Source organism: Hyaena hyaena, unplaced genomic scaffold (genome assembly GCF_003009895.1).
Source record: "Hyaena hyaena isolate Hyena2069 unplaced genomic scaffold, ASM300989v1 scaffold_277, whole genome shotgun sequence".
Classification (NCBI taxonomy): Eukaryota; Metazoa; Chordata; class Mammalia; order Carnivora; family Hyaenidae; genus Hyaena; species Hyaena hyaena.
Window position 1 is genome coordinate 1748479 of NW_024080905.1, and position 25126 is coordinate 1773604.

A 25126-nucleotide genomic window follows, 5' to 3' on the forward strand; every position below is an offset into this window, starting at 1 on the left:
TTCACCCAGCGGCCCTCCTGGGCTTGGCTCTCACCTCTCCAGAGAGCCTCATTTTGCTCTTACAGATGTGACAGCTTCTGAGCCTGTTACTCTTCCACCTAAAGTCAGTTTTCTGTGTTTAAGGTCCCACAGCACTTACTAATTTCTTTACACAATTAATTGCATTATAATTTCCTGAGGGTAGGAGCCCTGTCTGATGCTGTTTTGTATCCTACACTTAGGAAAGTACCAAAAGCATGGTGAGCATCAGCTAGGCCCTCAGTGAATACTAGTTGGTTAATGGATTGGCAGGTATGAGTTGTGCCAAGTCAGAGCAGACAGATGACATACCCAAGGGCTTGCCAGTTCGCCGTGTTTTGGAAGAACGGACATGGCAGTGATTTCAAAGGCTCTTTGATTCTCTGCCCCAGTCCTCATCTTTGTGATTACTCTGCTTTTAAGTCAGTGTAAGAAGAATCGTCTCAGTTGGCTGCATAATCTCATACCTGGTTTTTATGGTGGTTTGGGAGTAGTAGCTTTGTAAATGCTTTTTTTCCCCCTATTTGTTTTCAGTCTTAAGAATTTCATTTTGAGACCATCATTTTAAGAATTGTCCACCAGAGGTCACTGTTGAGATATGTAATTTTTTCCCCAGGTCTTTTGCCTAAAGATTAAAAATCAAATTTGTGTGATCAGGTGAAATGTTTTGCAAGCTATTCTTCTGTGTCCAGAAGGGCTCGTTGGCTGTTGCCGTTTATGTGGTGTGGCTTGTGCCAGAGTTAAAGTAGATCCCTTGTAAGGATATATGTTAGTTTTTCGTTTTGCTCCTATGAGTATCATCCAGTCTCAACGTACCATTTTTTAGTGTTTATTATAGCTGCTGTCTCAAGTTAAAACTTTTCTTCTCTACGTTGGAAGACTCTTTTTGCCTTCTGTAGTATTTTTTATGTGGTACGTGTGAGATTTTATTTCTGGGGAAGAAAGTTTAAAATATGTCTGTGTGTAACCAGATTTTAATAACCATGTCTTTTTTTTCAAATGTAAAGCTACATAATAAATCCTTAATCTTGATACTCTCCGAACATTTGAACAGATGACTATAAACATGTATTATTTTTCTTAAACCTGCCAAATCAGAGACATTAAAAGAGATCACTGTTCTTTAAATGTTTTTTTCCATAATAGAAGTTTTGATTAAAACGACTTTCTTTGATTTGAATTAAAAAAAAAAAAAAACGTGAAACTCAGGGAAATGTGCGTTTAATGTATACTTGAACAGATTCTTCTGCTAAACGCCACTGTGTCGGGAAGGATACAGTGCATTAGGAAATGAATTACACTCTGAGTCAGTGATAAAACAATTTCTGGGCATAATTTTCTAACGTGAAGCTTTTCTTAATTTTAAAAACAATTTTATTTTTATAGCAAAACCCAGATACAGATACTGCTAGCACCTTGAATATGACAGTAGTGTTTTTCATTTTATAACTCATGCATTTTGAGGCTTAAGCACTCATCATTTTGTGCAAGAAATACAGAGGGTATCATTTTGCTGTGTGTAAACGTTGAACAGCCATCTCTATGTAAACCTTTTCATAAGTGCAGGTCTCTGGATGTAACTGTTCAGTTTTATACTTTGAACTCAGATAAAACCTTTTCTTGAGGCTTTAGGAGTTTTGCCTGTAGTTTAATGCCCTAATGAATCGGAAATGGCTAGTCAAGCAGTAACCCAAGTTTTATGGTGAAACGTGTTTTATTTTTTTAAACAGACTATTTCCTATTAGTTACAGCTTATGTATGAATTCGAAATGACAATGAACAAGAAATGGTAGGGTTTTTTTTAGCTATTTCAATAATTTTAAAAGATAACGTCCTACATACATAGAGGTTAATATGTTTTAAAATTTTATGTAGATATGTATATTGATAGGATATCTAACTGTAAATGTTACTATAAATGAATTAAGTGGCATTTTCCACATGAAAATAATGGCATAATTCTCAGAATATGCAGATCCAATTATACTGAAGAGGATGAAGCAGGTTTTTTTAAAGCCTAATAAATTAAACCGTTTTCTACAGAGCTCATAGATTGTTGAGATGAATGAGAAAAATTAACTGTCCCAACTCATAAGAATGACCTTCACCAGCGTGCAACACCTTTGTGTTCTGAAGTCTCTAGTTAGTTCTTCTTCTGTAGATTATTTGTCATGCCGTATGCAAAAGTTCTCGGGCACGGCTTGTATGAAATTAAACTGAGAGGGAATATGCAAAATAAATCGCCTGTGTGTCATGAATTTATCTTGTGACAATGTCAAAACAGCTTGCTGTTTGCATTTTAACAGAGTATAAATGTATTTATAATACAGAGGCTTTGATCAATAGCTTATTTTTTTAATTAGTGCACATTTATCAGTTTGTTACTATGCCATCGTTTGAAAGATTGGATTTGAAAAACTACATACATCGTATTTTCGGGTCTGGCAGCTGTTAATTAGACAGTATCTATCCAATCATACCACTGTTAGTCTGCCATAAAAAAAATGCCCCGCACTTGGGAGTTGGTTGTTATATTTGGTTCTGGTTAGTAAGTGACGCTGTGGGGTCATCACGTGGAAGAATGTGTGGGCTCCGTAGCCCAGAACAAGCAGCGTCCGAGGCCTCTGGGTGAAGTCGGAGAAGCTAATGCCCAAAGTGTCCTTAGCTCACAGACTGTGACCCACTGGCCCAGTACTACCAACCGATACGCGCTGTACTAGGATCTCTTTTCCTGGAGTCCTGCTCAGGGCTGCGAGGAACCCAGCTGAAGTGTAGTGTATTAATTCTCCCACGGTATATATTTAAGTGGGATGACTTCAGTCATGAGAATTTCAGAGTGGTGGCAGGCTGTAGAGAAAATAAACGTGGGGGCAGTTTGGACTTGTCCTTTTGCAAATCGTAACTAGCTTGTCAAGCTGATCTTGAAAAGTGTTTCTGTTGACTATTTACAATACGACTCTCAAACACAATTGATGTAATAGCAAAAATGTATATCTCAATTATCTGTTGACTCTTTCTCCTAAATAGTATGTGTGTGTGTGCGCGCGCACGCACACGTACGTGTGTGTACTGTGGAGAAGGATCGGAGAGAATGTTCTAAGAGGTACGTTTCCTGGGTATATACATTCTTTTAGAGAAGTTCTTAACATTTCATAACTCACCAACTGTTTTTAATAAGGTGAAACTGGGGGCGCCTGGGTGGCTTAGTTGGTTAAGCGTCCGACTTCCGCTCAGGTCATGATCTCGCGGTTCATGGGTTCGAGCCCCGCGTCGGGCTCTGTGCTGACTGCCAGCTCAGAGCCTGGAGCCTGTTTCAGTCTGTGACTCCCTCTCTCTCTGACCCTCCCCTGCTCACGCTGTCTCTCTCTCTCCTAGAAATAAATAAAAAAAGAACATTAAAAAAAAAAAATAAGGTGAAACTGTGTCAATGGCCCCTAGAAAAATGCACATGGGTTTTGTGGGTCCTATAAAAACCGTCCGTAAATTCTTCAGGGGTGCATGTAACTCAGATTTAGAAACCCTAGAGTAGGAGAAAGATAATTGTATATTTGCCCTGCACTGAAGATACACTTGTGTGCTATTTCTTAGACATGTTTGCTGGAAAACTTTAAAAAGATGATATTCTTTTTTTTAATAATTTTTAAAAAACTTTTATTCATTTTTCGTAGAGACAGATTGCGAGTAGGGGAGAGGCAGAGAGAGAGGGAGACACAGAATTTGAAGCAGGCTCCCGGCTCTGAGTCAGCACAGAGCCTGATGTGGGACTAGAACCCACAGAACTGTGAGATCATGACCTGAGCCGAAGTCGGACGCTTAAGCAACTGAGCCACTCGGGTGCCCCTAAAAGGATGACTTTTAATACAGTGTGAAACTCACTTTTGATACCTCTTAAAAAATGTTCAAGAGCTCCACCTACCTTAGCTGCTGGAATTTACGTTTTGATAAATAAGAATTTGTAATCTTGAGCGGAACGCATGTATGTTGTTAACCTTAAATTTACCTGTTATTTTACCAGCAAAAGTGGGCTTATTCAGGAATAGCAGAGAATTGCAATTTGCGGCAAGCAGGCTGTGGCAGAACCAAAGGCAAGTTGGGAGAACAAGGGAGGGAGGGAGAAGTTGGGGATGCTGTTATAAACATAAAGCTCATTGGTGTAAACGGGGAACTGGAAGTATAGTGGTTTCTCATTGGCTGAGTTGTGACTCTCTCTCATTGGCTGGTCTGTTGCCAGGTGCAGGGGGTACGCCTTTCTCCCTCCTGCAGGGATAGCAAAGGGGTGTCCGTGTGCAAGGTTCCAGGTCCACCTCTTCCTCTTGGGTCTGCAGTTGACCACAGGTCGTAGGACATGTGTGCGCTCCCTGCCCACCTCCCCAAATCCATTTCAGTGAGATTTCTCTTTGTTAATTTTCACATTATATACATATTTCAATTTCCTTAAAACCTTGAGAATGAATGTCTTTCCCGTTTCAATTTTTCTTCCCTACCAGAACAAAACTCTGATGTCATTGGCCACCAGTTAACAAACTCACCCACATCCTTTTCAAATATTTTTAGTATGAACCCACTTGTCTAATTTTTGGCTGTTGCTTTAGCCGTATTTTCCTGCCTGTATATACGCTTTCCAGATCACCTCTTATCTGCAACGCCCGTCCCTCTTCAAATCTTGCTCTCCTTTGGAAAGTTGAGATACATTCTCTTCTTGTCCCACAAAGCCCGCCTGTCCCACCACCTGCGCCTGCACTGTGTGGAAAATAAAATATGAGGCCCTTGCATGTTTATTAGACTCTGAAGGGCCAATCTTACGTATGTCATGACTTGAGCGTGAGAAAGAAGGGAGGCAAAGAACTCGTATTTATTGGTGTTCTGTTCTGTGTCTGATAGAAGTCACAGGCCTGAAGTGGTCAGGTAGCTAGAGCTGGAGGCTGGAGGGCTCGCCATGGCTTCCACGCTTCTGTGCTCCCCATTGCCCTCTGCCCCTGCCTCTGATGTAGGTGTGCAGTTTAAGTAGCCCACCCACGGAAATGTAGGAGGAAGCTTGGGCATATTCAGATAGGAAAGTAGGGAGAATTCCAAAAGTTAAAAGCTGTTGTTTTTAAGGGGGGGCTTCCTGAAACTACTGGTGTGGATTGTGTGGATTTTTCTAGCCAGGGGCATTTACCCCCCACGCCCTTTCTTTCTCATGTAATTATTCCCTTCCTCAGCATTGAAATATGAGAAAAGAGAAGTAACCCTGTGTGGTCTCTTGCTGAAGTCGTTCATAACTATAAAAGAAGACATAAACTGTTGGCAATGCATGTTGTGTTTGTGTGTGAATCTGATTTGTATCTCTCTTCATGCTAATATTCAAGGATTGAGGGGCGTCAGGGTGGCTCAGTCGGTTAGGCGTCTGACTTCTGCTCAGCTCATGATCTCATGGTTCGTGAGTTTGAGCCCCAGGTTGGGCTCTCTGCTGACAGCTCAGAGCTTGGAGCATGCTTCAGATTCTGGGTCTCCGTCTCTCTCTCTGCCCCTCCCTCCCTCCACTCGTGTTCTGTCTCTCTCTCTCTCAAATATAACATTAAAAAATAATCGAGGTTTGAGCATGTGTATCAGTATAATGGATATTTAAGAGCCTGGAATAGCTCTTTTTACGACACTGAGCTTGCTTTCTGCATTGATTGAACTTTGGTTTTGATTTCACATTGTCTTCCTTCTCACTGTGTCTCAGAACTTCTCAGGCATCTTTTTCTAGAGAAACCTCTGCCCTCTGCTCGCCCTTCTCTCCATGTCATTCCCTCCCAGACCATCAGTGCCACTGCCTTTCCCCTGAGGGCTGCTTCTCTGACCCAGCTCGCTGCTTAAAGCTGTTTGCTAACTTCCCACCTTGCTGGCAGTGTAGGACCTCGGCCTTGGGTGTACCCCAAAGGTGTGTTCCTAAAAGAATTCAGGCTTCAGAAGCCCTCCTCAAGATTGTGTGCACCATTCCTTGGTTCTCCCTGGGCAGTTAAAAGATTCAGAAATCAAGTAAAGTTTGCATCCTCAGAGGAGCAGAAATCCATGCTTGTCAGCTTTTTAGGAGATTTGTTTGGCCTTGCGTACACAGTTTTTATAGCCCAGGGACGTAGATTTTTGCATGTTTGCCTTTAAACTGTAAAATCTGCCTTAATGCTTGCTTGTAATTTTTTCCCCTGATTTTGGTGGAATTGATTATTCTCAATGTTGCTGAAAGAGGAGTGTTTTGCTTTGTTTTGTTTTGTTTTTTTTTTTGTTTTGTTTTTGTTTTGTAGTGAATTAAGTCAGGATATTTTTAGTTAGTAAAATTACTTAAGCTGCAGAATCTTCAGGAGGCCCATGATAGGATACAATAAAAATGTACTTCTAGGTGTGGGTGCTTAGTAAATACTGTTGATTAACTGAAAGTAGCATTACTGTTGTCATTTATAAAGCTAATAATGTTTGGGAGATGTTGGCCTTTATTGGGTGGACATTTAGATATTTTGGTATTTTATTTTTACCTTGAGGAACATGTAGTTCCTTTTAAATGAGAATCTGCTTTACTGTTTCATAAACTTTATGTTTTTAAATAACCTATAACTACTGTAATTCACCGTTTTAATAGTTGCTTTGAGGGAAAATCCCATAAAGTCTGTAAAGCAGGTTATCATTAGTAGACTTTTGAACTTCACATTCTTGGGCTAAAATATAATTAGTTCATTACCCTCCTTGTGTTTTTGGCTAGAAAACAAAAGTCATTAATCACTATAAATACAAATGATCTTTTTTTGCATATAAAATTCTGAAGAACGTAATTATTTGTATGCGAGACTAAAGAGATTCATCTTTACAGGTAATCATTAAAATGGCATTCAAGACTGGTTCCTAATTTGCTAAAAGAATTGGCATCTATATAACGAGTCTAGACATCCCCTCTGTGGTAGGAATGGACTAATGTCTGTGGCTCCTGTAACTGAGGATTAAAGGGCCTGTCCTTCTATTCAGACCAGCACTGCCCCAAGTTCATCGTTCACATGGCTTCAGTTCTTTTGCTTTTCCCCCGTCTTACCTCATTCAGGGTGCAGGGGGATGGTAGTTGCACAGGGCTGAATTCATCAAATTGGGGCAAAGAGATGTTTGTTTTCACCACTTTTTATGTGATCTTTCTTCCTTCACTGTATAGATAATGAACAGTCTCAGTCCTTTGGATGTATTCTTGTGGTTTTTGTAATTTTTCTAATAGCTTTCTTGTAGCATGTATCTTAGGGATCTAATAAGTGGCCTCCTTTAACTACCTGCTACCCTCCGTTATCCTTCTCTGTTAAAGAAATCTCAAAGCAGCGGAAGCGTGTCAGAATCTAACTGAACGTGTTCATTTGTTATGGCAATCAAGTCTCCTCTTTTTAATATAAACATGCCAGTGCTGTCTGATTTCTTTTGCTTTATTGTCCCATATGGTGATGTCTTTGGGCTCTGTGTGGCCTGTGGGTCAGGGGTACTCTGGAGATGGGCATGAGTTGGTAGCATTTCACACATTGCAGGGCCAGGAGCATGCCCACCACTGGGCCGTGTGCGGTCTTAGCCTTGGCCATGGGCAGTGCTTCCTGTTAACCACCTGTTCTGAGTCTCCCTCTTGGGACACACGGGGTGGGTTGCAGTCCCTCTCTGGTTTCCCATGTGGAGGCAGCGGCTGAACCCTGAATTCGGTTTTACAAGGAGACATGCCGGCCGAATGCCCTTGGCCTTCATGCCATAGCTGAGTGCCTTTCCTTTGTAGGAATTTCCAGATTAACACACACACACACACACACACACACACACCCACCCACCCAGAAAAACAGCCTGCTGGTTCTGCAGAAATAGTTAGGCACAACGTAATTCTAACTCCTCAGAAATTTGGTGGAGGTGGTGGGGAGGGTTCACGACTCCGGATTTCATGCCCATGCTGCTGATGAAAACCTACATGTGTTCTGAGCAGCTTCCGGCTCCCCAGCCACCGTGGGTGGTGCATGGTCTAGTGCTGCCCTTTTGTAGCCAAGGAGGACCCGGCTGTCGGTGCCAACCATATGGCTCTAAAGACCAGTGCCTGACCCGCCGGCCCTCCCGTGGGCTGCGTGCAGGCGAGCGCCCGTCCTTATGTTTTGCAGGGTGCCTGCTGCTCCCAGAGCCTGTCACTCTTCACAGTTGTGTTTCTTTGCCTCGGGCCACAAGATGCTTTTGTTTAAGAAGCCCCCGGACCGGCTGCACCCCAGCTGGTGTGTCTGTGCTATCATTACCACCCAGCATTCTCCATTTCATTCTCCGTGTTTTGCTGGCCAGAAGCATAGCAAGGGGCATTCTCCATAGGCCCATGATGAAGTCATGGTCAGCTACTTAGTTCGATGAACTAGGAAATTTAGAACTTTTTCTCTTGGAACGTTGTCCTTACTCCTCGACACTGGAGTAGGACATGGTATCGTGGGTATCACTGAAGCAGACGAGAGTTCATCCACCCGATGCACAACAAACCAATAAAAATGGACATCAAGCTTTGGCAGTGTAAGACAATCAGCTATCTGATGGTCTGGTGCCACCCAAGAGAGTGGGGGCTAATGTCCCAAAATCCTGAACTCCCCAGTAGCTTACAAGTGAGGATTTTTTTTAAGTTCATTTATTTTGAGGTGGGGGGAAGGTCAGAGAGAGAGGAGGAGAGAGAAAATCTCAAACAGGTTCCATGCTGTCAGCACAGAGCCCTATGTGGGGCTTGATCCCATGAACCCTGAGATCATGACCGGAGCCGAAATCAAGAGTCAGACACAACTGGCTGAGCCACCCAGGTGCCCCACAAGTGAGGATTTTTTTTTTTAATTAAAAAAAATTTTTTAATGTTTATTTATTTTTGAGAGAGAGAGAGTGAGAGTGTGAGGAGGGGCAGAGAGAGAAGGAAGCCCAAAATCCAAAGCAGGCTCCAAGCTCTGAGCTGTCAGCACAGGAGTCAGTGCAGGGCTCAAACCCACGAACTGCGTGAGATCATGACCTGAGCCGAAGTCGGATGCTTAACAGACTGAGCCACCCAGGCGCCCCACAAGTGAGGATTTTTAAGGGCACAGTTTGAGGCAGGGGTCTTCTGAGAAGGTGGATGCTATTGATTGGAGGCCCATGAGGTCATGTTAACAGATCTTGCTTAGTTACTTCTGGTGCCACTTCATCTGGTCCCATGGAAGGCGGTTCCAGCCCAAAATACTTGGAATCTGAAAATTACCTCTACTCTTCATGTTAGAGATGTGAGTAGGTGCATTTGGTGCTTCTGTGTTGAGGAAGTGCTGGTTAGCTGCCTGTACGTGCTCAGGCTAACTACACGTACGCGTGTAAGCTAGTGGGGTTGCCTTCCTTCACGTTCTTTTGAATGGTAAGCAGGAAGTCCCACCTCTCCGGCCTGGGTCTTTGTGTTCCTCGCCTGGCTGTGGCGGGCACCATATGACCTCTGGTGTTGTCTTTTCATCTGAACAAATGAGATGGATGCTGGCTTCATGGGGAAGCAGAGTTGAGTGGAAACGGTAGGCTTGTAGCCCCGAGGCTGGGGAGATCAGCCATCTAGAGGGCCTTTCATACATTTTCCCCCCCACTTTTCATCAACTCAGTCTCAGTAACTTGCTGAGGTGACCGAGAAGTCTTAATTTGGGTGATCTTACTCAGCAACATATTGTGGAGGAAGGAACATACGTATTGGATTAATGATTTTGATGTCCCCAGTAAATTAAGTTTTCGGAACAAAGTATGGTCCCTGGATCAGCAGCATCAAGTTCCCCTGAAAACATGTTGAAAATGTAGAATCAAGGACCTTGTGCCAAACCTACGGAATCAGGAACTCTGGAGTCTGTGTCATTCCTCCCCCAACCAGCCTGTGCTGTCACAAGCCTTCCAGTAATTCCATTGTTCTCGGAAGTTTGAGACCCCTACCCTAGAGCAGCAGTATCTAGAACTTTCTACAGTGAAGGGAATGTTTCCCATCTGCGCTATCCAAACAGCAGCCACTAGCCATTGTTAATGTGGCTTGTGTGTGACCAGGGAACTGTATTATTTTATTCAATTTCAATTAATCCAGATTGAAATATTTTTCCTTTTTCGTTACTTCTGTCTTAATACTTTCATCCATTTCCCTCCCCCTCCCCTGTCTTCCATCCCTGGTAACCATAACTCTGCTCTCTTTCTCTGTGGGTTCGTGTGTGTGTGGGGGGGGGGGTAAGCTTTCACATATAAGTGAGATCATACTGTTTTTGTCTTTCTCTGACTTATTTCACTTAGCATGCTGCCTTCCAGGTCCATCCATGTTGTTACAAATGGCAGGGCTTCCCCTTTGTGGATGAGTGGTGTTCCCTTGTGTACATGCACACCTCATTTCCTTGTCCGTCCAAGCACTGGTGGACACTTAACATTGTGCCTGTGTTTAGGCTCTTGCGACTAATGCAGGAACATGGGTGCAGATAATTTTTCGAGACCGTGATTTCACTTCCTTGGGATGAATACCCAGAAGTGGGATTGCTGGGTCCTGTGGTAGTTTTACGTTTAATTTTTTGAGGAGCCTCCATACTGTTTTCCGCAGTGACCGCCCCTTGGACAGCCCAGCTCCAGAGCGTACCCTGCTATTGATTATTGTGTGGGTAAACTAACAGGCTTTTATTTATTTTTTAATGTTTTCTTTATTTCTGAGAGAAGGAGACAGAATGAACAGGGGAGGGTCAGAGAGAGAGGGAGACACAGAATCCAAAACAGGCTCCAGGCTCTGAGCTAACTGTCAGCACAGAGCCTGATGTGGGGCTCGAACCCATGAACTGTGAGATCATGACCTGAGCCGAAGTCAGACACTTAACCGACTGAGCCACCCAGGCGCCCCACTAACAGGCTTTTAAAAACAAGTTACTGGTTCTGGAGTTGTTAATTTTACATCCCCAAACAAAATGCTCCTCAGGTGAAGGTCCGATTGCTGTAACAATAGTTTGTTCTGGGGTTTCTGTTGCAGGAGGCAGCTGACGATTGCTAGCTAGTAGGTCAGTGTTTCTCAGAGTTGGAGTGCTCTGGCCCGTCCAGTGTGTCCAGCGAGTGCCTTGTGAGGATTCCTGCCAGAGGGCGCCTTTTAGGGGGTGTTAATGTCGGAGATTAGGCGGGACCCCTGCTGGCCCTGACTGGGGAGCCCACCTAGGGACTTGGGCTGCCTCTTAGGGCTGTTCCAAACTGCAGGGGCCCATTACTGAGTCTGGCTGGCACATGCCTCTCATGTGGAATAACGTTCAGGTTCTAGATTTAGGAGGCCTTGAAGGAAAAGAGGGTCCTGCTGGGCTCGTTAGTGTGGATTGTTATAACTGCCCGGAGAGAACTTGCGACTGGTCCCTGGGTTATAGCTCTTGGGGTGGCAGGACCACATCTTTGTCACCTTTGCCAGGATACGGCAGAAACTCTGGCCTGAGAGTGTTCCCAGCGGTCCTCTGATCCTGTGATGAAAGCAGAATGTGGCATTTAGGAGCCAGGGAATACCTGAGAGTGATCAGGGACCTCTCTCTCAAACGTGGCAACTGGAGTCTCAAAATCAAATAGCCGTTTTTGACAGAAAATGATGCTCCGTTCTCTGTCATAAGCAAAGTTCTACATGACTGAGCTTCCTAATTGAGGACCTTATTTGTTGCATTATTTAAATCCATATTGTTCATTTTCTTAATGCAGCTCTTTGGAAAATGGCAGAATGCTTAAGCTAGGTGGAAGAGAACCTACCAAGGGTCCCAGTCCAGCCAGGATGCCTGTGTCCACACAGCATACAGCCCCTCTCTTTCCCTTGTGTGCTGAGCCTCCATGTCTCCAGACTTTGTGCTCTGCTGAGGTCACAGTCACAAGCAGGACAGATCAGTGAAAAGGCATATTTCAAAGGCACAATAGGAATACACTGGGGCATCTGGGTGGCTCAGTCAGTTAAGCATCTGACTCTTGTTTTGGGCCCAGGTCATGATCTCACATTTTGTGAGTTCCAGCCCCACATGGGGCTCCACACTGACAGCTAGAACCTCCTTGGGATTCCTTCTCTCTCTCTCTCTGTCTCTCTCAAAATTAATAAGCCTTAAAAGGAAATCTATTGATGCTGACCATTCACTTATATTTTGAAATACTTTATGCCAATGTGTCGTGCAGAGATCTGGAAAAATTTCACTGGAATATTCTGACCAGTGACTTATTGCTACCATTTTTTCCCTAAAGGCTGCATTTGTTCATGTCATGTATGTGTAGAATTTAGTTATTGGACACCTCATATTGGTAACAGGTTACTTTTTTATGGTTTTAATGGTTTCATTAGAATTAGTTTTCCAAGCCCAAGGGCTGTTTCCCTTTATCAACTCTGAGACTCCTTTTGTAACTTACTTTCTTTAAATAGTTCACCTTTCTTACTTTATCCCAGAAATAGTGAAATGCTGGGTGTCAGAATTGTGGCTCTATACAAATCATAAGCACTCTCTAAATACTGGCCGAAAGAGTGGACGTTATTCCAGCCAGCAGGTCTGAATGTTAATTCCTTGTGATTTTTTACTATGGCCAGGTGGGGAGTGGGGACTCTAATTGAGAGAGAATATTAGCTGTGTAATATTTTTCCTTTTCTTGCTTGAATGGAGTCTCAACAATGAAATTCAAATGCATACAAAAGGCTGGGAGAAGTATAGTAAATTGAATGTAGGGTTATTGTTTGTGTCCACAAAACAAACCCCGAAATCACATTTAGCATAATTTGTGGTTTTAAATTGGACTGATTTAGCAAGGAGAGTGAAATAATCTCTCATCCTGTCAAAAAAGGCGATACCTTCAGACGAGCATTTAATTGCATTGGCAGAGTAACTTGGGGAAAGCAGCAGTAATTCTGGCTGCATTATTCTTGGTTTGTGGCTAAATTGAGATCATCATTTTCTCCTAGTTGCACTAACTTTCTTTATTGCTCTTCAGACTAATCAGATGAATGCCGTGAAAGAAGCTTAGTGGTAGCTGGAAGATGCACGGGGGCAAAAGGCTGAGGTCTCTGAGCAGGGATGACTAGCGGGGGAATAGTCCTTGGTAGAGCTGTGCCTTACACACCACACATTCTGGGGACAGAAGAGTAAGCTGACAGCAATCAGCACCTTAGTGGGTGCAGCTGAATGAACTTCTCTGTGATCATTTACGCAAAGCGAATACCGTTCATTCGCTGGAAAGTGTATCACCGACTAAATGTGCCTTTAAGGCCCAACTGTAAAGGTAGGGCTTATATGCATTCATGTTGATACGCAAGAGTGTACTTTCTGAAGGCTAATTTCCAGCTGCCTCAATTTTCCCGTGAAAACCCGCCCTTTCATCTCCTCCCCAAACCATCTACTTGAGTCACTAGTCCACGCCTTGTGCATTTTCCATCTGGACCGCTGCCACCTCCCAAGTGCCTGAATCCAGACTGATTCATATTCTTCACAGTCCGTTCCTCCAGTGAAAGCATTTCCCTTCCCTTCCCCAAGCCTTCTTCCTTCTAACGGAAGTCAGATCATCGATACCTTAGACGTTTTATGAAGCTGAAATTGAGGACTCAGAACTGTAACGAAGTGTGCCTGTCCTCCTTTACTGGTGCTCCGCTGGGAGTCACGCACCAGAGCTCTTGCAGCGGCTCCCTCCTTCGCTCTTTCAGATGTCTGTTTGGAGTCGGATGATACCTCTGTAGTGGTTCTAAGCAAAGGTGCTCCTGGTTTTTCCCAATCTTTCTAGCGCACCCTGGAGGGTGGTGTCAGGATGGGATGTAAAGGCATGGACGTTAAGACATGACACTTTGGTGCTGTGGCCCAAGGCCCATGTCCTTGATTTCAGTAACCTGGGTAGTCTTGGCCTCAGAGCTGATATGAACCATGGACAAGCCGATGGCCAGTATCAAATGTTGGTAGGAAGACTTGATCAGTGATGGGGATAAGGTACAATCTGTTACAAGTCTTCTGCTACCAATGGAGAGTTAGTACTTTTGAGGTAAAGATGCCTTTGGTCTTTAAGCTGATATTTGCAAATATATGCTCTAGGGAAGGAAGACTCTTTTAGGTCATCACTGGTTTATTTAACCCTTAGATCTGCATGCTGGTATTCTTATCATGCTACTGAGTTGGTTTTTCATATTTCTGTGTAGTAATAGTGCATTGGTCTGTTGCTAATCTGATATAAAGTGTGTGTGTGTGTGTGTGTGTGTGTGTGTGTACCAATCAAGGTGTAAAGGCCAGAAGCCAAAATCATAAAAGAGGTGGGTTGAATATTTCATCATTTAAGGTTGAACTTATATTGTGATTTAGTGCAGTATAAAGAGAACAGATCTTAATCAGTCACCTGGGTGGCTCAGTTGGTTAAATGTCTGACTGTTGATCTCGCCTCAGGTCATGATCTCAGGGTTCATGAGTTCGAGCCCTGTGTCGGGCTCTGTGCTGACAGTGGGGAGCCTGCTTAGGATTCTCTCTCTCCCCTCTCTCTCTGCTCCTACCCTGTTCATGTTTTATCTCTCTCAAAATAAATGAAAATAAACTTTAAAAAAAGAAAACAGCTCTTCAGATATCAGGTTATTAGAACAGCTTGATGAATGTATCATTAACCAGGAAGAGATCTGGAGTTTGCAGTCTTTCTTTAGATAGAGGTGCAAGGAAACCCAAAGGAAGAGAACATTCGTACTTATGAGACATAGTATGGCGATTATAAAAGAATTTATGCTTTGGAATATTCACCTGTGGGCTGTTAATGGCAGCCTGAAATTCTCTCTGCCCTTTAAAGAAGCGTTTTCATTTCTCCTTGATGTTAGTTGCGAACCTAAGAAAAACCTACAAAAAGTAAGATGTATATGTGAATCAGATGGTCATATTTCAGTTTTATCTCTCTTTCCTGGGCAAGACGAACACAATGTGTTGCTGGCGTTCCTTGCGCGGAGCGAGGTTTCTGTATTCACACGCAGCATCTTTGTTTCCGTAGCTGTGCCGCCAAACATAGCAGAACTAAAGAATCTGGAAGTGCTGAACTTCTTTAATAACCAGATTGAGGAGCTGCCCACACAGATCAGCAGCCTTCAGAAACTCAAACACCTGAACCTGGGGTGAGTATCCATGGAGGAACGGAAGATGGGGAATCGAAGGAGGGTGCATGCGGGCTGTGTGCATAGGAGGGAGCGTGTCTGTTTCTGACTTCTGATTGCTTGCTGTGTGCTAGGTAGGACTTCAGCAAAAGTTTTAGTACGTGTATTCAATGACCTGCATTAGTGCATATCTCTTTGAGAAGTAATTGAAAAACTAATTGTTGGTGCAGTGAGGAAGTGTTTTTTTGTTTGTTTTTTTTTTTATTATATTTGGTTTCCAACAAAATTTTATTTCCGTTACATAGACCAGAAAGGGACTTAATTGCATAACATTAACTGTTCAGACCGATTGTAATGTGGTTGATTTTTCTCTCTGTATTAAGTAGAAATTGTTTACGAAACGTCTTCCTTCTACAGAAGTGGGGCAGGGAGCGAAGATACATTTCCAAATGCTGCTTCATTGATTCTTAAAATTCTTTTACGCAGTCAAGAGGTTATAATCCTGTCTTTCTTTATACGAAGGTGAAGAGAGGAGGTTCGATTCAGCTGAGCTGGCAGAACCAGGTAGCAGTGAATAATAGTAATACATCTAATGCTTTACAGACTTCAGTGTCCTCATTTGAGGCCAGTATTTGACCCTCGCAATGTGTATGAGGGACGGTGGGCGGGCAGTAATTTTCATTTCATGGAGTGGAAGTCAGGCCCTTTCCGAGAGCTTCGGTGACTCATTCCTGATTGGCCCAGAGCTTCGTGACCGAGCCAGGCAAAGGACCCCGTTATCTGGGGTCCAGCTTGTCCCTGAGGCACCATGGATGCCACCAGAACATGGGCTTCTCAATCCCGGCCTCATTGTCACAGCTGTGAGATGAAGCTGCCCACATGTGCTTCATCTGCTGCATGAAGTTGTGTATTCATTAATTATAGCCATTAAATGCTTTAGTTAACTTAGTGATTTACATGGAGTGGTAATGGAAGCTGGCCAGGTATTTATCAATTTAATAGAAGCAATCATGAAAAAAAACAAAACAAAAAAACCTTATTCATGGAATTATTTTTAGTTGAGCTTATTCTTTCCAGGGAGAGTTTGGTTAGACACTCATTTGATGTTCAGTCTGGTTAGGATATAATCTTGGAAAGATCCATGAGCATTCTTTCTCCTAATGTCTGAGGGGAAGTAGAGTTTAAAAGAGGAGGGGAATATCACTTAAATCAGGTGGCTTTAACCCCTGCAAATACGGAGATTGTATGCCGGTCTGGTAAAACAGAAAAGAAAGGATCCCTCATCTATATCTTTGTTTTGAGAATCATTAAGTCCTGATGTTTAATTTGCATGTAAGCAAGAAGTTAAAACTAGGTGTATATACTAGACGTACAAAGCTAAGTAGGTTCTTACTGTTAATTTGTTGATTAATTTGTTTAATGAGTCATTGACATACAAGGTGCCAGGCGCAGACCCTGGTGCTCAGTAAGCAGTGCACAGTGTTAGCTGTCACCTCCACCATCCTCCTCGTCATCACTGCTTTATTTCTTACTTACTTCGAGGCCGGGTAAGTGTCTCATCTGTGTCAGGAACCTTGCTAGGGTTGGGGTTCAGTGGTGAAAATCACAGTTCTTGGCCCGAAGTGTGGGGGTGGAGCCCGCTGTAAGTGAGGGGTGACGGTACACAGTCGGTCCCTGACTTGCTGGAGGTTGTCTGAAGGCAGTGGGAGAGACCACCACGTGGCTTAGTCAGCAGGTGAGGTTGTCTGAAGGTTCCCAGAGGGGGCAGTGTTTGAGCCAAAACTTGGTGCATGGAAACAAATATCTCAAACTAAGAAGCAGAGGGGAACGCAACCCATACTAAAGAATAGAATGACCAAAAGCTGAGAGCACTGCATATTCCAGGAATGGCAAGTCGTTCAGTGTTGCTGAGTGTAAAGTGTGAGGCAAGGAGTGACAAGGGAGCGTTTGAGGCCAAAGAAGCAGGAATGTCTGCTATTTAGTTCCGAGTATTTCCTGAGCTCCCAGCTCTGTGCCAGGCACTACTCTAGGTAGTAGCCTTCCATCCTTTATGGAGCGTTCATTACAGTTGGGGAAACCGACAAATAAATGTCTGTAATGGCAGGGAGGCAAATGCTAATGGCCCCGTGTGCCAAATAAAGGTGCTTTGATGTTATCCTGCTGACCGTGAGGAGCTTTAACAGCAAACGAGGAGATATGAGAAGAGATGGGATTTTTGTAGGAAAGGTCATGTGGAAGGGAGGTTGGGGTAGGTAGAGGTCAGGATACCCATACACATGCTAGATTAGTGTTCCAGGTGACCTAGGGCAGTGACAGTGCAGCCAGGAGGGGTTTTATATGAGACATACTTAGGAGCTAAAACTCACAGGATGGTGACTGATGGTATGGGTGATGCTTGGGGCCTTCGTGGGCTGAACATCGAGGGAAGAACATTGTGACCTCAGGTTTCGTTCAGTTAGGTTGGAGGTACCTTAGGACAGAGGTCAAAAGTTTTCTTTTTCTAATCAAATGCAGCTTAGTTCCCTCTTCGTTGTCTTTCGAGCTGTCTGCATTTTTGGCTCTCGGTGTTTTATTGTTTGCGTAAAGCTTTCTGTATTTAATTACATAGCTATATAGATGAAATTGTCAAGATTTGAGCAAAAATTCTTAGTTCTCTGGGAGAGGAATTAACATGAGTTTCATAAAGGATATTTCTGTTCTCAGATGGCATAAAGAATTATACCTGCAGAGCCCTGTTTCAGGCAAGTCCTAGAGAGAGGACTCTTTAGAGTAAGCAGCGTGAGTAAAAAATGGAAACGCAGAAGACAACAAAAACCTCAACGCCAGAAGACCCAAGTAATCCAGTTAAAAAATGGGCGGGAGACATGAGCAGACGTTTCACCAAAGACGTTCAGTGGCCAACAGACACCTAAAAAATGCTCAGCATCACTCATCACCAGAGAAAATGTAAATCAGAACCACACTGTGACATCCCCTCACCCCCTGGCAGAAGGGCTAAAATAAAAAACACAAGAAACACCAAGTGCTGGCGAGGATGTGGAGAAAAAGGAACCCTCATGCCCTGTTGGTGGGAGTGCAAACTGGTGCAGCCACTGTGGAAGACAGTACGGAGATTCCTCAAAAAATAAAAACAGAACTACCATATGATCCCATAATCACACTACTGTGTGTTAGTACCCACTACTACTACCCAAAGAATATGAAAACACTAATTTGAAAAGATACATGCACCCCTATGTTAATAGCAGCATTGTTTGCAATAGCCAAAATATAGAAGCTGTCCTGCAGTAGATGAATGAATGAAGAAGTGGGGTACACACACACACACACACACACACACACACGAATATTACTCAACCACAAAAAAGAATGAAGTCTTGCCATTTGCAACAACATGCATGGATCTAGAAGGTCTGATGCTAAGTGAAGTAAGTCAGAAAGACAACACATGATTTCACTCACATGTAGAATTTAGAAACAAAACTAACAAAGAAAAACGGAGACCAGCCAAAAACAGTCTTAACTCGAGAACAAACTGAAGGTTACCCGGCGGGGGGGGGGGGGGGGGGCCGTGAAATAGGTGAAGGGCATTAAGGAGTATACTTGTGATGAGCACTGGCGGATGTGTGTAAGTGTTGAGTAACTATATTGTACACCTGAAACTTATGTATATAAAACACTGTGTTTACTGGAATTAAAATTATGTATAAACACACAGAGGACACGCTGTAGCAGAGCATGTAGGCCACATATATGCATGTTCTGAACAGCGTACTCAACCAGAAGTTGATTTTAAAGTTACGTATAGTATTTGCTGTTTGTTGTGACGATGGCAAGGCCTGAAGGGATTCTTAGACTGTCTCAATAAGTAAAATTTTGTTATGTTTTTAATTGTTTAAACATGGTTCATTTTATAGAGTCAACTTCCACAGAGTCTAAAGCCACTTTGGCTACTTGCTGATAATTATTTCTGGGATAATCTCCCCACAGTAGCACCATGGGCTGACTCTTCTGGGGTGATTTCTGACCCACTGAGGTGCTAGAGCTCGTCTTGTGAAACTTAGAAGTTTTCACTAAAGTGCAGCATTGAATGGCTCTGTGCGTGAGTGGGTCCCTGTGGACGTGAGAAAAATTACTAACTTTAGCTAACTAAGAAGGTGTTATTGAAGCAGGAGGAGCCCATGAGGATCTCTGGCGATCAAAACGTTCCAGAAGGGAAGCATTTAGGAAGGGAAGCATTTAGGAAGCATCCAGAAGGGAAGCTAGGAAGTAAGGACCTTCCTAGCTTTTGAGAAAGAAGGAAAAAAAGATGCTGACCAGCTGTCAACTCTGGTTCTATAAATTTCTACATCGTATGCGGCACTTTCCCGTTTCTAGAACCCGCTGGAAACAAAGTTCACTGGCAGACAGAAGGCTTTCTGCCGTGATGGCACAAATGAGCGCCTTAGGAGCTGTGTCTGTAAACACCGGAGGTGATCTGAGGGTAAGCTGGGGGGACCGAGACAGGAAAACTGCACCCGATAGTTGAGGCTGCCCCCCGGCAGACGTCTCCCAGGGGGAGCTTACCTGGTGGAAGCCGAATCGGACTTTCTGTCAGGCCTCCTGAAAACCACTTAGAGTGACATCCCTCATTTCTTGAGAACCATTTGGGGGCTCCAGGTGTTGTGGGGTGCTTTACAAGTCTCAGCCTTCAGCCTCCCGGCGATGCTGCCAGGAAAGTTCTGCCCTCCTGGTTTTCCAGCCGAAGAAACTGGGGCTCACTCAGAGTGGCTGACTTACCTCCCCGAGGTCACCCAGCTAGCGGCGCTGCAGCCGGACTCGGACCCTCACGGGCTCTGTTCTGCCCCTGCCGGAACCTCCCTGACACCCGCAGGGCCCCCACCTCACCCCCCAGAGCCGCGGCCCCACATGTGCGCGTGGAGAGGGTCGGGGACCCCGCGTGTGCTTGGCAGAGAGAGGAGGCCCTGAGTCCCCGCGGCTGGGTGCGTGTGGCCAGCGGCGCCTCCGGGCCCTCCCGAGCCTTGGGGGGGGAGAGGGGAGGCTCCGTTCTGCCCGCGGGCTTGGCGACCTCCCTGCCCTCGCTGCCTGCGGCCACCCTGGGGGTGAGAAGAACCTCTGGCTCAGTAGGCTCAGACTCAGGCTGGCAGCGCCCCCTCCAGGAGGTGCCCCGATCTGCGCTTTCCTGCGCCCGGCTCTCCGCAGTCTCCCTCTGCGTGTGGAAAGAACTTCAGTGATTTTCACAAAGAGGGAGCTTAGAGCAGTAGAGAGGCACCTGTATACTTCTGTGCTTTGTCCGCTACCCATGCTTTTTCTTTCAGCTTCCTCAGATCTTTGCATTGTAATCTAGGCATGGGCGGGGGGAGGTGTTCCCAGATACCTGTCACCCTCCCCAGGCGAGGCAGAAGTCCTTGTCATTTTTTCATTCCTGTCAGCGTTAAAGAGATGATAGTGAGCACCATCCTGCCTATATTACGCGGTGGTTTTGGCGACCCAGGCAAAGCTTGATGTAAACGTGCTTCACACACAGCGAACTGGTAGAAACAATCCGTTGTTGTCATTGCTGCAGTTGGTCATGGAGGTTAATTTTATTCAGTGTAAAAGTTAACCAGTGACCTTCCCACCCAGAGGGTAGAAATCGATTTTACCTCGATTTCCTCTTGTGCTGTCAGCTCTTTCTTGTGAGGCCAGGGTGGTGGGCGGTTGGCAGCTGGGGACAGATCGAGGCCTCCAAGTATTTTAATGTCACAGTCCCTCCTACCTTTCAATATCTGTCAGCTTATTTTAGATTAAAATAATATGGAAGGGCACCTGGGTGGCTCATTGGGTTAAGTGTCCAGCTTCAGCTCAGGTCATCTTGAGGTTCATGGGTTTGAGCCCTGCATTGAGCTCTGTGTTGACAGCTCAGAGCCTGGAGCCTGGTTCAGATTGTCTGTCTCCTTCTCTCTCTGCCCTCCCCTGCCTGTGCTCTGTCTCCGTGTCTCAAAAATAAATAAACATTAAAATTTTTAAAAAATCCTCTTATAAGTATGCTCAAAGGGAGGGAACCACATTAAGAAATATAGGGGTCTTAAAGAAAATAGTAAAAGGTAGTAATAGAGAACATATTTACTTGAGATTTCAGTGAAAATGCATATATATGTATATATTTTTACATTTTCAATTACGATGAAATACACATAAAATTCACCATCTTAACCATTATTAAGTCTATGATTCTGTAGCATTAGCTATATTCACACTGTTGTGCACCAATCTCCAGAAGTTTCTCATCAGGCAAAACTGAAACTCTATACCCGTTAAACAACCCCCCACGGCCCCCTCCCTCAGGCCCTGGGCAAGCACTATTGTAATTGGAGATCATTTTGAATGTTAGTAGTTGCACAACAAGAAAGTGAATTTTTTCCTCCCATTATAATAAATGAAATAAAGCAAATGTCTAACAACTACAAAGCTTAATCTGTATTTTTTGAGGAATTATTGCTATTCATGAGGCAGTTTTTTCTCTGGATGGACACATACTTTGTGATGATTGAAGTTTCTTTGTAACACACGGACTGAGCTTCATTGCAGAAAATGAGGAGACATTTTCAGATGTCTAATAAGCATAAGAGATTCTCTGACTACAATACTGTGTTGGTTAAAAGAAGGTAAAGGGGTTGCAGAATTATGGCCTCTTCTGAGTTTTCAGTCTCTTACACACGGAGCTCAGACTCGTGACACAGATTTGAGGTGAGTATTATCTGGACATCAGTGTTTTGTGTGTGATCTCTTGGGATTGTTTTTGTCCCCCCCCCCCCACAGCATGAACAGACTGAACACGCTGCCTCGAGGATTTGGCTCTCTCCCAGCTCTTGAGGTCCTTGATTTGACTTACAACAACTTGAATGAAAATTCTCTTCCTGGAAACTTCTTCTACCTTAGTAAGAAACTTTTAATTCTATAAATCTCCTTAAAATGGTACTTGGCGTTCTGCAAGTGAAATTTATTTGCCAGGGTCCAAACTCCAAGAGAAATTATTGGATGTATATATTTTTTTCTTCACACATTTCTTTTGAATAATCCTTCATAGCTCAGCAGTCTGTATGTTTGATATATAGTTAGCTGACACCATTGCGCTCAAGTGGACCTAGTAATGTCATATTAACTTCCGGATAGAGATGATGTACCTAAATGAGATTGAGTCTCTCATTTAGCTAAAGAACTTGACTTTCTTCTTAAAAAGCATGTAGAAAAAATATGTATATATACATATATATGTGTATATATATAATAATAAATGTGCCCTCCCATGTTGCAGTTAACTCTTTGTAAGCTATTTCTCCAAAGATATTTCAACCAGTTTTATATAAAAATACCCATTAATCAGCTGCTAACGGAAGTTCTTAAGCCTCTTAAAAAAAACCCTCCATGATGTGCTCTATTTTGTCTCTAGAATACAGTCAAACATCAAGACCTCGTCATAGATAAATACACTTTACTTTTCGACTGTATTCTAGGCAAGCAAATTTCTTGCTGCAGATACTCGTAAAAATGAGGAAAAACTGGTTTTTCTGAGAACCCACAAAATATTTAGGAAAGATTTGCCTTCCTTAAATGAGTGTTCTGCTTCTCCAAATAGTGACACGTATGGCATCCAGAGATTCTGAATTTTCTGAGCTAGTCTCCAGAACTTCATTTATAACCTTATGCATATTCTCTCCCCCAGATTTTCCCAAGCACATGATGAAGCCAATTCTAAAATATTTTCTTGGGCCAGGAAGGAGATTTTGTTGTGTATATTAACACAGAGTTCTGTCGAATTTTAAAACATTCGAATGTAATTGAATACCTGTAAGCAAACAAAACAGACCTCTGATTATACTTCTCCTTTTCGGTCAGGGATAAAAAAAATGCCTTAGAATTTTCTCCTTTGGTTGTTCGGGGTTGTATAATAGCGTGAACAGATTTCTGACCTTTGATATTCTGCCTGAGTTAGGGTTTCTCTATTTGTAAACTCCATGTCGTTATATTAGCTCCTTTGTCCTCATTTATTTTTGTCCTGAAGGCTAGAGAAACAATTAATAATAATTAGCACGATTATGGAAACAATGAACTGTTATTAAGGTCTTCCTCACCGGAAAGCCTTTTAGCTACTTATTTTTAATGTTGTTGCATTTACACGACAGAGCCCTTTGGCCTGAAGCGTTGAGTTGATACCTTTCCCGGTGGTTTTCTTTGTTTCACTTCAGATGCAGAGCATAAATGTGAATGGGAAATAGAGAAGAAAAATCTCTCTCTCATTGTTGAAAGCGTCTTGAAACCCTGTGCCCAAAACTGCCGACGCCCACGGTTGTTAATTGTGTCAGTCCTCTTGGATATAGATGTTTTCCTGAACACACCGGCCCCACAATAAGCCAGTAAATCTAAGTTTGACCTGCTGCTTCTTATTGGGAGCGCTAGGTGTGTCACAGGCTTTTCACCGAGCCGGGGTTATTAATCAAAGCTGACTCCCTCGTATTGATCAGACCTCAAACGGTTGGGTTCCATGCCGCCCTGTTTATATATCGCTGTTTAATTCGCAGCCACCCTGCGTGCACTCTATCTAAGTGACAACGATTTTGAAATCCTGCCGCCAGATATCGGGAAGCTCACAAAGTTGCAGATAGTAAGTAATTTATCTAAATTCTTGGAAAATCAGTTCACTTCTGCAGCCCTTGTAGGAGTAGAATCAAGTCAGTTTGAGCAGGGGTGAGGTTTGTTTTGCAGGAATCAGCCACCACTCCCGATTCCGTGTGGCATTCGTCTGCAGGCCCTTGTACATAAATGGAAAGGATGGAGCCTTCAAAGAAGAGAGGGCATGGGGGGCATGGGGCAGCACAGGAGTTTCTGTTGAGCGCCTCTCTACATGAAAACCGTTTTTGACGACCCCTTGTTTTCTTGTATTTAGCTCAGCCTTAGGGATAACGACCTGATCTCGCTGCCTAAAGAAATCGGGGAGCTTACTCAGCTTAAGGAACTCCACATTCAGGGGAACCGCCTGACCGTTCTGCCCCCAGAACTAGGTAAGGTTGCTGAGGAATGATCTCAGTTCGGCGTTGAATTAGTAACAGTGATCCCATTGTGGCAGTTCTGAGCAACCCTCCCTCCTCCTGGCAGGCCCCTCCTCCGAGGTGCTCCTTCTGATAGTTTCTAGAAGCATTTGTCCTTGACCAGGGTTGAGCTGTTGCAGGTCTGTCCGGTCGTGCCCCTCTGTTCAGCAGCCACTGCACTCACGGTCTGAGAAACTGCTGATGAAAATAACCCAGCTCGGCCCCTGCGCGGGGTCGGGGAAAACAGCCCAACAATAGGCATAACGGTCTTCTCTATGCTTCTCCTTTGCTGGCTGATGTTTTTAACAATTAAAAAAAAATTTTTTTTTTAACATTTATTCATTTTTGAGAGACAGCACAGACCAGTGGGGCAGAGAGAGGGGGAGACACAGAATCCGAAGCAGGCTCCTGGCTCTGAGCTTGACGTCAGCACAGAGCCCAATGTGGAGCTCACACTCACGAGCTGTGAGATCATGACCTGAGCCCGGGTTGGATGCCTAACTGACTGAGCCCCCCAGGCACCCTAGCAGTTTTTTAACCAAGCCACCACTTTTTTTTTTTTAATCTCTTAGTTTTTAATTTTAGTCCCTTGGAAACTTTTGCCCCATAAAGCACTTGTTAGAGCTGCATGAAAATACCTTTTGCCATCATGCATTTGGTCCTCGCCGGACCCCGTTTCCAGTGAGAACTGTTAAATAGCTTCTGGCTGAGAATTCCCTAGTCCAGCTCCTGTGACAGGTGAGTCCTAGTCCTCTGCCTGCTCGTTACCCCGGCCCAGGGTGGGCTTATGATGTCCCTCGGAAACCATGTCCAAACCTGCTACGCTATTGCTGACGTTATTCTGCCCTTCTGGAAAGGTTCTGTGAGTTTACTTCCCTTTTCTTTTGCAGACCCTCCATGTTCTCTCACTTCTTCAACCCATTCAACTGCATTTTTGCTCAAACAATATTTGCTTTTCTGCTCCAGAATCCTGTAATTAAAAACACACACACACACA

General features: G+C 43.9%; 1 protein-coding gene across 3 annotated transcripts in view; it reads left to right on the forward strand.

Moving 5' to 3' along the window:
* Nucleotides 1-25126, forward strand: part of RSU1 (Ras suppressor protein 1) — a 198640-nt gene that overhangs the window by 34181 nt on the left and 139333 nt on the right. For all 3 annotated transcript variants that reach the window (XR_005530794.1, XM_039245862.1, XM_039245861.1), the window contains exons 4-7: nt 14962-15082; nt 21863-21981; nt 23623-23705; nt 23988-24102. Coding sequence is in view for 2 of the 3 variants with exons in the window: in XM_039245862.1 (XP_039101793.1) it covers nt 14962-15082; nt 21863-21981; nt 23623-23705; nt 23988-24102 (438 nt within the window). In the remaining variant the exon portion in view is untranslated. The remainder of the gene's footprint in view (nt 1-14961; nt 15083-21862; nt 21982-23622; nt 23706-23987; nt 24103-25126) is intronic.